The sequence below is a fragment of the Chiroxiphia lanceolata genome, chromosome 14, assembly GCF_009829145.1.
Source record: "Chiroxiphia lanceolata isolate bChiLan1 chromosome 14, bChiLan1.pri, whole genome shotgun sequence".
Classification (NCBI taxonomy): Eukaryota; Metazoa; Chordata; class Aves; order Passeriformes; family Pipridae; genus Chiroxiphia; species Chiroxiphia lanceolata.
The window spans coordinates 10,287,376-10,302,924 of record NC_045650.1 but is presented as its reverse complement, the minus strand read 5'-3'; the positions used below and the strand labels follow the sequence as shown (position 1 = coordinate 10,302,924).

Genomic DNA, 15,549 nt, shown 5'->3' with positions numbered 1-15,549 from the left:
CCTCTTATTACCCCTCTGAGCCTGCGCTTTGAACACCTGGTAATTTTCTTAGTGCGCTGGTTTGTGTTGCTGTGGCACCACTGCATTGCTGTCCTTATTGCTAAGCAATTAACAGATTGTCCTTCCAGAAATATCCAACACCCCAGACACTATTAGCTCCTCGGAACATTTTCAACAAAAACATTCCAGGGGAGCTGTATTAGTAGCTCTTTCACTTTCAGGGACAAGCATCTCTCCAACCACATATCCCGTTCCAGAACACCAGACCAGGACAGGGAGAAGGGCTTATTTGTGTTCAGGCCCCGTTTTGCCAAATTCTGTGTAAAATTTTCATCTCACATCACTCTGAGACTGGCACATTTCTTGTATAATCCAGTGAAGAAACTTACCCCTATACAGCTCCTGCACCAGGTTCCCATGGCTTCCAGGCAGCAGCCAGTGCTGGGACTTCCAGGGAGGCCAGACTCCTGGTTACCCCAAGCACCAGGCATAATTTCTGACCCCAAAGTGCTAATGGAAGCCTCAAGAGTTACTCTCAAAAACAATTCCTTGAAGATAACAATCTTTTGGTCACTCAGCCTGGGAACAACCTTCAGGCAACAGAGCAATGTGCTAACAGATCCCTCTTTTAGATTGAGCCCATAAAAGTTGATCCTTTCTGAAGGGTCCAAGAGGATCAGTATCTCTCCAGCAAAAGAAAATGTCAAAGAAACATCAAAAGCAACCTCAAGATAGAATCAATGTTTGCCAAATACCTTTTTTTTGCCTCCCACTCTTTGTTTTAATTAGAAACAGACAAACCCCATACTGACACGTGGCTTAGGAGTCACACCAGGGTTTTACTTCTGGGTGTCAAGGCAGAGTCACTTAGCCAGAGTCACACAGTACCCCAAAATTACAGTAATAATTGACATTTTAAATGCAAAATGTCCAGACAATCAGCAAGTCCTTTCCCTAAAGGCTACTGGGAAGTGCCTGTAGCTTGGCATTCCCACTTAACAGTGGGACATTGCATGTTCGGTTCCTGCAGCTTTACTGTCAAAGTGACCACACTGGACCAAAGCAAAAGACCATCTGGGCTACAGACATATTACCTGCTATGAGAAAGATATAAAAACGTGCATGTGGTTTTATTTTCCCTCAGGAATACTCTCCCACCTCCAGAAGTTGGCAGAGCCATGTCTCCACATGTTCTCAGGATCCCAGGCCGAAGCAAACAGGAGGCGTATTTGATGCATTTTACATATGACATCTGTAGCCATATATTTTAAAAAAATTAAAATGTACAAAATATGTCAAAATATTTTCTTACTGATTGATACAGAAATATCTGAACTTCTTTATTTACACGTTCTCTAGTGAGAATCTCTTTTAGAAAATCAGCTTAGGGTATAATACTCAGCACCTACGCAGTTGTAGCTGTTGTGCAACAGTCCTTTGGTATATTTAGCCTTTTAGAGTCACTTAACACTTGCCTGTTCCCAGCCACGCAAAAAGATGACATTTAAAATGCCATCAATATATTTATTTGTCTGAACTTTTCTTCTATGTAAAAGTTGAGCGCTCATTGCAGAAAGCAGGAATAAATCCTCATGTATGATAAAAACAGATTCTCCTTCAAGCAGCTGGTAAATTAATGGGCCCAAAACAAAGGGAAGAGGGGAGAGGAAGGTCATCACTTCAGGGGCAGCCAGCTGCACTGACACTGTCCCACATCATGCCCCAGAGCCTATAGGAAAGACTCAGGTTCCCTTTCTCTGCCCATGGCAGTCTCAGTTTCTCTGAAGCAGCTGCCCTTCCTCGAAGAGGAGCTTTCTCGATGGCTGTTGAACTGATAAACTCGTCTCTTAAACAAGCGATGGAGCTTCTGCTGGAACTGGTTCCCAATGAAGCAGTACAGCAAAGGGTTGATGCAGCTGTTGGCAAATGCCATGCAGATGCCAAAGGGCAGTGCCGTGTCAATGATCCCTATCACGTCGCAGCTGTTAATGATGTTCATATGAGCCAAGGCATTCAAAAAGGTTAAAATGTGGAATGGAAGCCAGGAAATTAAGAAGGCCACAACAACAGCAGCAACCAGCTTTAGCACTTTGTCCCTCTTCTGCTTTCTTCTCCGAAACTCCCGTGCTTTAAGCAAGTGCCTCCTGATCCAGATGTAGCAGGTGGTGATCACTGTCAAGGGGATGAAGAAGCCGAGGGCATTTTTCAGGAAGGCTGTTGCCACAGACCATTTTGCATAATTCTCATAAGGAAAGGCCATAATGCAAGCCTTGACCCCCAAGCTTTCGATGTAGTAAGTGTCTCGGAAATAAAAAGTTGGGAGGGAGGACAAACAGGCAAGGCCCCACACAACCGATGCTACAAAATAAGCTTGTTGTAGAGTCCTTCTTTGGGAGTGAATAGGATGGACAATGGCGTGGTACCGATCCACACTCATGCAGGTAATGAAAAAAATACTCGCAAACATGTTCAAGCACAGGACAGAACTGGAGATCTTGCACATGAGAGACCCAAAGAGCCAGTTGTATCCCTGGGCATAGTAGGTGGCCCAGAAGGGAAGGGTGGCAAGGCACAGCAGATCTGCCACGGCCAGGTTGAAAATGTAAATATTAGCAACTGTTTTGGGACTAGTGTGACGACAAAGCACCCCAACCACCACACTGTTGCCAATCAATCCCAGAACAAAAACCACAGAGAAGAGTGCTGGAATCAGTGAAAACTGATAATCTGAAGAGGTAAGAGGGCAGGGAGGGGGTGAGAGTAACACAGCCGATGAGTTTGTCAGTGCTGTAGAGAGAGCTTGAAGAGTTTCTCTGGTGGTGACAGCCTGGGAGTAGTTGTTCTGCATGCTGGTGCTGGTGGAAAGGGACGTTCTGCAGGAAATTCATGTGCTAGCAGCAATTTTCTATTACATCTCTCACCTGCAGATCAGAAACCATGTGTTAGACACACACTCTGCAGCTGACTTAGCTCTGAAATCACACAGTCACAATAAAATAAAAACCGCTTGAAGTTACGTCAGGAAGCTGTGTGCTGAAATAGCAGGCAACCCCGCTGAACTCCTTACCTTCATCCCAGTGACAGGACACAATTAGCCCTAGGGAGGTCACAGCACTTCTTAATTAGCCTGGCAGAGAAGCAAGCAGCTGGGTTTTATCTGTGATTACAGATGGTGCTTTCTGGGGCCAGCAGAGCAGAAAGATTATGGACTCAGGAGCTGGAGACACTTAGGGAACTTCTGTGACCCAAAGGGCGCACTGAAGCTCCTCGTGATCCTTTTCTCAGCTTTCTCATGCTATTTCCAGCACTCTTGAGGAGTTAAAATAATGTTAAAAGGCAGCAGTCACCGGTGGAGATCAAGCACTTCACACTTGAGGGTCTCCTGGGACTTCACAGGCATGAAAGCAGCCTTTTAACAAGGCTATTAGGAAAGCAAGCTATGACTTTTTTTTTTTTTTTTTTTTTTTTTTTTAGTTCACAGGGCTGGATACAAAGACACTGAAAAGTCTTTGCAAAATATCATTTGTCAAAATCTTCTCAAAGCAAATCTGTATCTCCTGCCCTCATGACAGCTTTAATCAGAACAGTAAAAGAAGTATAGACACAAGCAATAAACTCAGTTCTTGCAGGCATCGGATTTAACAGTAGCATGTGCCATCCTTTTAGAAAGATCAGGACTGGGTTTCAGAAGGGAAAAATATAACTACAAAACAGCTAAAATAGGAGAGTTGATTGACAGGTCTGCCTTTGTTCCAGTTCAACAGCTTGTGTCTGCACTCTGAGCAGAGCACTTTTCAAAGTTCAAGACTTCATAAGCAAATAACTTTATATGCAAATAAAGAAGATATCATAGCCAAATATTTTATTTTGCATAACAGGGACAATTCATTTTTAATTAAGTCCTTGTGGAATCAGTCAAGTGTTAAAGAATTCGCAAGGAGCCCTAAAAACAACAGAAATTTTGACCAAGACAGCAGAATTGGGTAATGATCTCTCATTTAACAGAAGGCAACAGATCAGTTGAAACACATTTTTCTGTATTAACAATTTAGTGTACAGTAGCTTATCATTTGCACAATGCAAAATATGAAATATGCTACTTTGGATATACTGACAAAAATTTAATTTTAAATATGTTGTCTCAACAGTGAAAATTCAGTAGGGGAATTTCTGCACAGTGCCAGTATTTAAAATCACAAATAGTGATTCACAAGCCCATGTTCTGTAATCAACAGATCTTAAACCCAATGAAAGCTTTTCGTTTGGGAACACAAATATTCAGGAGAGGGTCTGGAGTCCCATTTCACCCTTTTGTCCTGAACCCCTCACTTTAACCTACAGAAGCTGAAATCTCAGTATTCGTCACAGAGCATTACATATCTCACTTACTCCTAGCAGAGGGATCACACCATAATCAGTTGTAGCTACACTACAAAGAACAAGGTTTCATTGACAAACACGCTCCCCCCTCTGCACATGAACAACTGGTGCCTTAGAACCAGCTCCTCCAAGCTGCGCCTTCCTACTATTACTTCACACACAATGAGACATTCTATCACAAACTGAATCAAATCAGTAGAAATTATGTTCTAACAGCAGACAGAACACGTACCTCTCAGACCTCACATTCGTCCGGACGTAGCTCTAGAGTTCTGTGCTCCTTTTTTCCGTTTTCCTCCCAGCGAGTGTCGCCACCAGCAATCTGCTCTCTCATATCTTCTGTTTTCCCACTGGGAGACTTTAACCTACATAACTCAAGAAGTGAAATATGAATGCCAGCCAGCTTCTTTTCCTTTTGGAAGCAAAGCAGTTTGAGAACCCCCCTTTCCAAGGCCACGTGAGCGCTTGCGGTAAATCAGGAGAGAGGAACAAGACAGCCAGAAAAAAAAAAAAGAAAAGGGAAGAAATCGAGCAAGAAAAAAAAGGAAATTTGTGTAAATATCCCTGCAGTCTTCTACAGCAGCTCTTGGGCCAGGGGGATACACCCACATGCAACCCCTTTCTGCCCTCCACGTGCACATGCAACACATGGGAGCCTCCATGCAAGGATTCATGCATCTCTGAGGGCAGGGGGATTCCCATGCAGCCCATGGACTCCCAGCACTTGCTAACACATTTGAGAGCAAAACAGGCTGTTAGTCCTGACAGAGCTGACCATAATATGAACACACAGAAACAGAAAGTGGACACCCTCCGCCAGGAATCCTTGCTGTTAGCTGCTTTGCACACAAAGATCTTGCTCTGTCCCTCACCAAACACCCAGTGTGCTTTGCAAGTGGGGGGAAAATGTCAAATGCACTAAAATGTTTATTCTGCAAAAACAACAAACATAAACTGTTTAGATTTAAATATAAAGTTTTCCTTTCCAGATGCACTTTTGATCCTCACAGATACTTTCTGTGTCTATCCGGTTCTATCTACAAAACTGTCAGAGATTTTGTGTTGGGTTCATTACTTTTAGTACACAAGAAATGGCCCTGAGGCACCCCATGCAATGGGGGCCATACCTCAGGCTTTCCTTTGACAAATCCTGCTCCCATTCTTGCCCTTGCCAGTGCATCTGACTCCTTATCTGACCCCAAGTTCTCACTCCAAAACTCCATTTCACCAATGTACAAAGCCCTTTCTTTTCTATTTCCCCCACCATTTCTTTCTCCCTCTCACTTTTTCTGAGCATCACTGGAACACAAATGGTTGTGAAACAGATGGGACACCTGATATGGATGCCCAAGCTGTCCATGCCCAAGCCAACCCCATGCCATGTAGGGTTGCAGCTGAGCTAATGCCCCCTGAGTTTGTGGGATATGTTTGTCCATGCATTGTTTCCACAGCCAGGCTGGTAAATCTAGCACACGGAGCTGCTACAGCAGAGCCCAGGACACAGCTCAGCGCAGGGCAGAGCCTGTTTACTGCTCATCTGGCTGCAAAGTTACAAAAGCTGGGAGTTTTCACCACAAGGCCTGTTTAAATGGGGAGAAGGTGGGTCTTTCTGGGGGCTGGATTTGGGGAAAGATTTTAAGTTTGTCTTTTATACCAAGAAAAAAACCTCATAGTTCAAGAGGAACAAGAAACTTGCTATATGTTCACATTCAGCACTCAAGTTTGTCTTTTTATCCTCAAGTCTGTGCAGCTAAAGAGGTCACTAGAAGTGTTTAAAAAAACCCAAACGAAACCAAAAAACCCCAAACTAAAACCACAATCTTCACAAGCCACTGCCACACAAAAAGCCACTTCTGATCAACTGTGCAAATAAGTTAAAAAAAAAAATTAAAAAATCCATGCACTCCAAGTCCTAGGTCTTGGATTTTGCAGGGAAGTGCTGCTGTCAGGGATGGAATATTCTGAGCAGGCAGCATATCTGACACTGCCAGCAGTCTGTCACAGCCACCTCTTAAGGTTAAACCCTGCCAGCCTGCCAAATCCTCAAGACAGTGTGGTGTCCAGATGCATACTGTATCCGTGGGCTTGATTATTTCCTTTTGGAGAAAGCATCCTGCTACCCAGGATGCATAACCCAACATAGGTCACCGTGGCTCTGTCCCCTTTAGTGCTGATTTACAGCAGGATGTTCTGATTCCCTGGTCCCAGAGCTGAGGGCAGGAGCTGGGGGATCCAGCACCCACACACTGCCGGGGCAGTGATGATTTCCATCTCTCTGGATGGTGTGTTTGCATCATGCTGAATGACAGGCCTTTTGGACACACTCACCAAAACCATTCCAGTTGGGTTTCCCCAGCACCCCATAAACTTTTATATGCATTCCTCCTTCCCACATTTGTTTGTTTAAGGGTTTCCTTAGAGATTAATTGCTCAGTCCTGCAAATAAGATTGGAGTATCTACCTGGTCCTTCTGCAGCCCCTGAGCACTCCTGCAGAGAAAGCTCCTGTCCTCTTTGGGGACTCAGGGAAAAGAGAAGTTGTGAGCAGCAACCAGTTGAAGATGGAAGGCTGAAGTAGTGAGTCCTGTTCCCATCCAGCATCCGTGGTTCTCGCCTCAGTATGCTGGGTCTTAACACTGTTTCATGTACCTCTGAAGCATAATCAGTTCTGGCAGTGGGTGTCTGCAAACACAGTGTTTTGGCCAAGAGGGAGAACTACTAGCATTTTCAAAGGGAAAACCTTGGTCAGTGTTTCATTTTAGCTCCATGATTTCATGTGGAATCACTGAGCAGGCCTGGGGAAAGCCTTGCTTTTTCACTTCACAGCAGCACAGCAGTGAAGACAAGGGTCACCCCGGCAGGACCCATCAGAGTGTGGGGTCAGAGAACTCTGGTCCCATTGAATGAACCTTCTATGCTGAAAGAGGTCAGTTTTTGAGGCAGTTCAACATCTATAGCGTGACAGAGGGAGTTGGAAGGAAAGAGGGATACCCTTTCTACCTCCAGCATGCAGAAAACTTTTCCAAAGCATTTATTTTATGGGATGTTTGTGTCCAGTCGATAGTGCTGCCAAGACTCAGATTATCCTCCATGACATTGTTTATTCAAATAATTGGCTGTAAGCATTTTACAAGTTACTAAAAGTAGTAAAGAAAACAAACACATAAGTGACTTTGAAAACAAGCTGCACCCGTTGCTATTAAAGGCAGCGAGTGCACACGTACCCTGGCACCACTGCCCACTCTCAGGGGAGCACTGCATCATGCCTGGATCTGCTGAAGGCAGCAGGACTGGGTCAAAACTCCATTCCTGAGTGCTGAACAGCACCCAGTCATGGCCCCAGACACACCACCAGACACCAGCACTTGCCCACAACAGGCACAGAGCCTAAATGCCACTGACGCTGCTATGTCCCAAACACAGCATTCCAGCAACCGAGATCTGCTCAGCTGGGTTGCAAGAGGAACCCACAGTCAGCTTTCATAAAGAACAATTTTTCATCACAGGTCATTTTCCCCTGCTAACTTCTCCCAGACCAGCTGCTCTGATGAGCAGCAGAAGTCAAGACACTGATGCCCACAGCTTGTGGGAGAGAGCTCCCTCCTGTCTGACTTCTGCTTTATTAGTATTAATATATCTGTACACAGCCTGGCATTTAAAGGATGTGGGAGCCCGCTTCACATTTCTTTTTAGTGTCTCAAAGTGATATTTGAGAAGAGTTAAGGCTCCATGACCAGTTTTATAGAGCTACAGAGTACTCAGGGGTCTCTTTCCAGAGACATTTTACAAATAAAAATCTTCCTTCCTTTGCTATTTTGAACTATACTCACTGCAAACAACTTTCCCGCTTTTTAAGTGTTTTTGTTGGAAATTTCTTCTGTGTTCCAAAAATGCTGAGATACATGTAAGAGTTCACCAGGTAGATAAAGCATTGGCAGAGTCAGAATATTCCTGCCACTTGCGTATTCCACCTTATTTAATCAATCTGTTAGCCAACAAAGCTATTAAGTGATTCTGCTCACTCAATCTTTGCCCAACAGAAAGTTTAAAGAAAGCAAACCTTGCTCCTTTAACTCATTAGACCAGCAAGACCATCCCAAAGTAGATGTTTGGAACACTTGTATCAAACCTCAGTCTCCTAAGGAGAATACAGATCCTTAAAATCTACAGTATTAGGCTGGGCTCTTGACATCAGCTACAAACAATTTCTGAAGTGGGTGTGCTGGGCTATAAATCCCAGATGTCAGATAAATCAGTAACTGAAAGAAAGACAAAAACACAACCATGGTCATGCAGTGGGTGGAATACATTTTAACAGAAACCTTCAGTGGTTCAGTTTTTCCATTAAAGCCGGAATAATGAGCCACCTCAGCCAAAACACATGATGCACTCCAGAAAACCCTCCAAGCAGATGGACTGAGACAACCAAAATCCCTGCACGTGGAGCACAGAGAGCTGAACCTGGACAAAACAACCCAAGAGCAGGATGCTCATAACTGAATGGACCATAGGGGAAAGTGTTTGTTAAAAGGTAGCTAGTGAAAAAAATCACATGCTTGTGCTTCTCAAGGACCATGTCCTTACCTTATCTCTGCAGCACCTTAATGTGGCAATGACTGCAGTGGAGATGCTCAGGAGCTGCAGCTGGCCAGGCAATGCTGAGGCTTCTTGCAAAAGAGCACTGGGCACTACAGCACACACAGTACATTCCTGTGGCCACTGTCTTGGATCAGCTCAGCCCCCAGCAAAGGTTTAGCTCTCCACAGTGTTGAGCGATGGCACATCACTGCCTGACTTCCACCCCAAGGGCAGCTGCAACCAGAGCTGCCAGCAGTAAGTGTGGTCCAGGTGGCAGCCACAGCCAAAACCCTGGCAAGGCAGCTGCCACCATCCTGTGCATTGTAGAATCTTTATAGGGAGCAAATGAAAGTGCCAAAGCTGTGACAAGGTGTAAAAATCTGGTCATTGTAATACTTACGGGCTTCCTTGGCCCTACAGGCTCTGAAGCAAGGAAACATTCTGGAGCTGTGTGGTCCTGTTCCACCACAATGTTTTAGTCCAGTTAAGCAACATCTGGCAACAATGAGCTCCAAGAGCTGCATGCTTTTAGTCTCTGAAAATTTCCATTATGAAATCAAGGAGAGTTAGAGAGAGCTCTAGGTTAAAAAAAGGGCTAGAACACGGCAACACTGCTGGAATTACAACCAGAAATAAAAGTCTGTGTAGAATAAAAAGGACACCAGAGCAAGAGATCCATCTTCTTCAGCCTGAGCTACCAAACTTCAGCTAGCCTAGCAGAGAGAGAGCAGCTCACTTGTCCTGCACAGAGACCAGCAGAAACATGTCTCCTTCACAGGGTTTCACTGGCAAAGTTATGGAGCAATGGATATTCACAGCTGTGCTGCAGCAGGAGGTAAGAGAAGCCGTGGAGATCCCAGCAGTGAGACACCCCTCCAAATTGATGTTCTCCAAGAAGCAGTCCCAGTTGAGCCAGGAACACAGAAAACAAAGATTCACCCACCAAAACCTTTGGCATGACCCCAGATGTGAGCAGCTGGATGGGGTGAGCAGCACACATTTCCACCTTCCTCTGAGGCTCCCAGGACAAGCCCCTTGGCATGATGCCATCACTGCTGCTCTCAGTGAAAACCAGCTTTTGGCCCCTGCTAAGACTGCTTCAAAGCCTATCTAACTAAATGAATGTTGTTTACAGCTGGAAGATCGTCTCCATTACACAACATGACCATCCTAGCCAACCTTCCAGGGAAAAGCTGGTCTTCGGGGGATTGTTGCTTGAAAAAATGAAGAAGAAAACAGAAGTAGCTGAAGCCAACGCAGTAATTTAACTAGCACAGGAAACCTAATCTGCCTCTGCTGAGAAAACAACAGAGCTGCAAATTTGTCCAGTTCACACTTACTGTTGGGCATACAACATATTTGGGGTTCTAGCCACTGTCTGGACAGAGCTGGCAGAGCAGGACAGGCAAAGGAAACCCGAATTTGTAAAACATGAAAAAAGAAAAGAGACGGACCAAGAAAGTAGGAGGAGGGAAATGGACTGAAAGGCAGGGGGCTAACAGAAGGTGCTTGAAACACATCAAAAAGAAGAGAACTCTAGCAGAGGGAAGTGAGGTGGAAAACAAAAATTAAAAGAGTGATAAAAAACATGAACAGCAACTGCCTGCCCTGCTGACACATCAGCTGCAAGCCCTGGGTCTAGTCCTCTTGGCACGGTAAGCAAAATGATCAGTCTGCAGATTGCTGATTCCTGGCTTCTAGGGGCATCAATCAGCCCCTCGACTGCATTTTCCTTTGCCTGTGGATATTGGATTAAAAATATCCAATAAAAATATCCTAGATCCAGCAGGGTCAAGGACGTGGGGTTTAAGGGACCCAAGCCCAGCTCCAGCTGCTCAGTGGTATCTTCAGACCTGCTGGAGACAGGTAGTGCCCTGGGAAGGTCACAGTGCCCTTGGGGTGCTCTGTGTTTTGACCATGGGCACCATTTTTTACCACTCATAGAGGGCTCAGGGTTTATCTCAAGAAAAGGCTCTGCCAGGACACAGCACTCCCCTGCACATTCTCAGCTGGCAGGGAGGCTTGCAGAGCTCCTGACAGTCTCCCATTTTACTGCAGAGGAATCATAGCCATCACCAGGGCTGTGCTCAGGGCTCAGTGACAACGCCACTTCCCTAAGCCTGAGCCCAAGGCATCTGCCAGTGTGTGCAGCCACACTAGGGTGAGAGCCCTCACCTCACACCCAGATGGCAGAGCCACCCTCAGTTGCCTTTGCTGAAGCTCTAACTGGAGAAAAATACAAAAATTGTCCCCAAAACAGAGGTTTTTTGCACAAACTGTCAAGCAGACTCTGAGAACGGTGATAACCCATGAGCAGGAGCCTCTCCCAGACAGATCTCAAGGGAAGTCTGTTACCTGCAGCTGTTTGCAGCGGGCAGGAGGTGGGAAAAACCACTGTCAGAGCCCGATGCTGGGCTGAAAAAATCTCCCTACTTCTCAGAAACGCTCTTCACAGCAGGGTGGCACTGTGGCACTTAATCGGCTTTTAGGTGCCTAAACACTTAATCCACTCCCCCACCACCACCACTGCCCCCCCACATATACACTTCCCACCCCCAGTCTGCAGCAGGAAGAACCAGCTAATTTATTTTCACTGTGCACAGCCCAACCGACCCTGCAGTGCCTGCGGTTCACCTGCCCAAAAGGTACATGCTCTTTTTCTTGCCTCCTTCTCTTCTATCCATCAGGTACTAGATGCAGTGGCTGATGTGTGGCTGGTCATGTCCTTTCTTGTTATATTTGTATTTACCTGTGCAGCAAAGGCTGGTCTGAGTCAGAATATCTCTGATTCATGCCCAAGCATGTGCAAGTGTACAACTGAAGACACTGTCCTCTGTATCAGAGCCGGACTGAAAGCCCTTCCTGGAGAAATAGCAGCATCCACCATCTCTCTAAACCTCTCTAATAATTATTTACGGACTCTCGACACCAACACCTTCAGAAACCTGACTTTCCTTCACAGCCTCTGGCTAGATGGGAACAATCTAACTTTCCTGACCCCAGGAACCTTCCACGCTCTAAACAAGCTGCGAGAGCTGCACCTCAGCAGGAACTCACGCCTCACCTACCTGCATGCAAACACTTTCAGAGGACTATTAAACCTCATCAGCCTGGATTTGTCCCACTGCAATATCTTCGAAATCCACCCGCTTCTATTTTCACACTTGCCTTCTTTGGAAAGCCTCGATTTAGCCTCCAATAACATGCGATATGTCCCACAAGCCTTTAGCAACCTCTCCAGCCTCACGAGGCTGTCCCTGGAGGGCAATCACATAGAAGCCATCGGCAGAGATTCCCTGAAGGACCTGGAAATGCTGTACGACCTGAACCTCAGGAAGAATCGGATATGGATCATTCAAAATGGCGCTTTCACAAAGCTCCTCAGAATGGGCATGTTAAATTTAGGACACAACTTCATCACTGATTTGCCTAATCAGCTTTTTGAAGGGTTGATCCAGCTCAAGACCCTGCACCTCGAAGCCAACAAAATCACTGCTGTGGACTGCACCTTCAGACATCTGCTCAACTTGAGAAACTTGTACTTGAACAACAACCAGATCTCCTCGATCTCAGACTCTGCTTTTTCATACTTACACAAGCTGCACTTCGTTCACCTAAGCAAAAACAACCTCAGTTCCCTCCCCATCCGCTTGTTCTCTGGGCTGACAAAGCTGAAGTACGTGTTTTTATCCCACAACCCCTGGAACTGCGACTGCAGGATGCTCTGGTTCTGGCAGTGGATGGTGACGCGCAGGGCTGTGATCGAAGGGCTGGACTGTGCCTTCCTGGGCCCTCACAACACAACGGTGCTCAATGACCCCCACCCAGGGGACCTGATGGACTGCACGGTGCCCCTCGAGCTGGCAAGTGAAGACAAGTGCAGGGAGGCTGGTACCAGCGTGGCTCCAGAGCCCCCCACTCTCCCCAGCAAGGTCATCCTGCTGGCACTTGCCTGGCACACGTGGTACAGTGCAAGGGGGTAGGACATCTTGGTAGCCACATTTTAATGATGTTTAAATTATAAGGTGGAGGCTACTTATTTATTTTCTTACTATTTACTTGTGAAGGATGGTTTTTATTACAGGTGGATTTTATATGGAAATAAAGGGATTTTATTACAGAGGAGTAAATGCTTTCACTCATGGGCAATGCTCAAATCTGAAATGTTAACATCAGAATTCAATGTAAACACTCACATTGGCAAGTTCAGGGCAGGGGTTTGTGCTGGTGACATGGGACACTTGTCCACTGATGCAGTCACATCCAGAAATATTAAGTATTTTTGGATGCTTTTTCCTTTGCAAGATTGTGACTTGCAATGTGTTCCTGGCCAGATAGAACATCTCATTGGGCTAAACCCCTGACTGGGAAACCCCTCCGCTCTGCAGGAAGCAATTCCCATTGCCAATTCACAGAAGCAGCCCCACAACCTCCAGAACCAGCAGCACCATTTGTCAGTGCTCGTCCAAGGAGTCTGGTGCTCATAGTAATACTGATGGCAAATCCCATCCTTCAGGCACCAGGCACAGTCAACAGCAGAGCTGGATTTCCTGCAGAGATTAAATTGCATCACAAGTAGAGTAAGTCTGCCCATGGAGACCTGTCCTGCAGAACTAGCATGGTCTTCCCCAGGCTTTGGCTGCCAGCACACAGAGGACATCACCTGCACAGACAGCATTTGTGCCTCAGAGTGTCTCTTTGTTTTCCACTGTTGGGAGACTTCAGGAATTGAGTAATTCCTAAAGCTGCAGTGAGCAGAACCCCCACCACCCACAGCTGTGTCCCTTGCTCTGACTTTGCCATCAGCCATGAGGGCTGGTGGCAGCACAGCCAGGTCTGAGGAACTTTGTTCTTTACAACTTTTTGCCTTATATTTTCAGCACCTATCACTGTATAAGCACTTGCCATAAAACATGCCCAGTGTTTACTGAGTGCTCACAGAAGGAAGCAACAGAATGTGTGGCAGACTCACCACATTTGCCCCTGTCCTTAGAGGAATTATTCCAAGCTCATAAGAGGTAAGAGAAATAAACCTTTGTTTAGGGCTGAAAACACAAACCCCAGCACATTTTGACATGGGAAACCTGCCATGGAGTGTAGACTAAAGCCAACCTTTGCTGTTGCACTAGTGAAGGGACAAACTGGGGCTGTACAACAAAACCACACATGCTGCATCCTCCTCATTATCAGACTGTGATTAGGTTTCTGCAAAGTATTCAGTGGTCAATAAATTTTTGCTTACTTTTTCTTGGTGCTGTTTCACAATCCTCACTTTCCTCAGCTTCACATACTTTGGAAAGCAGTGGAGAAAAACTCCAGTTTGTTTCTTGCTTTAGCATTCCCCTCTGCCACCAAGCTGCAATAGAAAAAGGCAGAAGCAAAAAACAAGCAAGCGAAGTCCACCTCAGCAATTTTTTAAGTCCCTAAAAGATTAGATTTTTTCCACTGAATAATATAAATTGGCGAAAAATTTATAAGGAGGAGAGCCTTGTCTCCTCTGAATGCTTACAAAAAATATTCCTTACACTTTTACACCATCACTTCATTAAACACTGAACAGAAGCACAACTAAATTCCTTCTTCTGTGCTATAATGAAACAGCAATAGAAATATTTAACAAGTTGTACACAGTATGCTTGGGAAGAACACACAGCTATACTTTTAAGCCACAAAAAACGAAACTTGCAAGGAACAGAAGAAAAACTTCCACCACAAAACACAGGCCCTAATAATGCAGTTTTGGCTTGGAATGACATTAGAAGGAGAACCTTGAGATTAAGGACAACATATATCCACAAAGGCAGCAGCAAGCTTGACTGCTTAAAAAAAATTTTATGAACAAAGCTGACACTGCTAAAAAAACTTGGAAACAAAAGCAGACTTGAGTAAACAAAAACAAGTAATTCAATAAATATAAACAAATACTTTAATATCAAAAAGCAAAAATACTTTCAGGAAGAAAAAAACCCCTGTATCTCTGGTTTCTGTTGGAAATTTTAGGTGTGATTGACAACACAAACTATTTGAAATCTTGTTTGGCAGAGGCTTTACTGGTGCAAAAACACCGGGGTTTGTCCTGCCTGCTCTGCAGTGGACCTTCACTCTGACCTTCACTCTTTGAGTGAGCCCATTTCTTAAATACATCCAGCACAAGGAGAAGATGCTCTCCTATTCTCTAATTGTCAAGAGTTTCCATTTCTCCCCCTGTAACCTGGTACCAGGAGCCAAAGAGGCGAGACAGGAGAGATGCACGTGGCCACTTCCAAAGTCCAAGAATTTTGCCCTTGACTACACCATACCCCCCCACAGTGCTATAAATCACCTACTGTTTCAGCAGGAGGGATGTGACTCTACTTACTGTATATCAGTCCATCTTCAGCGAAAACATGCAATTTCCTGTGGAAGCGTTGTTAACATATTTTCTTAGGAAAAAATTGTACCAGTGGAAAGTTCCCAAATGGCTGTGCAAGAGGCTTCATACAGTAAATCACTGTGGCAGTTTGCTGACATTCCCAGCTCCCTGCCAAATTCTTTCCTCTCACCTGCCCTTTTTTCATCTCCTATACATAGAAAAGTTAAATCCCTTTCACTC

The 15,549-nt window shown here is 45.3% G+C and overlaps 2 protein-coding genes across 4 annotated transcripts; one reads left to right on the top strand and one right to left on the bottom strand.

The window, feature by feature from the left end:
- Positions 1-1,319: 1,319 nt before the first annotated feature.
- AGTR2 (angiotensin II receptor type 2) lies at positions 1,320-14,216 on the bottom strand. 3 transcript variants are annotated; one of them, XM_032702401.1, is made up of 3 exons: positions 14,200-14,216; positions 4,613-4,745; positions 1,320-2,921 (listed from the first exon to the last, which is right to left on the bottom strand). In XM_032702401.1, exon 3 carries the CDS (start codon positions 2,846-2,848, stop codon positions 1,730-1,732), a length of 1,119 nt encoding a protein of 372 aa, XP_032558292.1. In that variant the 5' UTR covers positions 2,849-2,921; positions 4,613-4,745; positions 14,200-14,216; the 3' UTR covers positions 1,320-1,729. The 3 variants fall into 3 exon arrangements, with proteins under 3 accessions (XP_032558292.1, XP_032558293.1, XP_032558294.1); XM_032702402.1 differs by lacking the exon at positions 14,200-14,216 and adding an exon at positions 3,068-3,127 and having other exon boundaries at positions 4,613-4,893; XM_032702403.1 differs by lacking the exons at positions 4,613-4,745; positions 14,200-14,216 and adding an exon at positions 4,390-4,550.
- On the top strand, positions 11,678-12,940 carry LOC116794067 (nyctalopin-like). Its single transcript, XM_032702399.1, has one exon. The coding sequence runs from the start codon at positions 11,678-11,680 to the stop codon at positions 12,938-12,940; it is 1,263 nt and encodes a 420-aa protein (XP_032558290.1).
- Positions 14,217-15,549: the final 1,333 nt, after the last annotated feature.

Excerpts from the sequence above, each read along its gene's own strand:
- AGTR2 (XM_032702401.1), bottom strand. The coding sequence starts at position 2,848 with ATGCAGAACAACTACTCCCAGGCTGTCACCACCAGAGAAACTCTTCAA.
- LOC116794067 (XM_032702399.1), top strand. The coding sequence starts at position 11,678 with ATGTCCTTTCTTGTTATATTTGTATTTACCTGTGCAGCAAAGGCTGGT.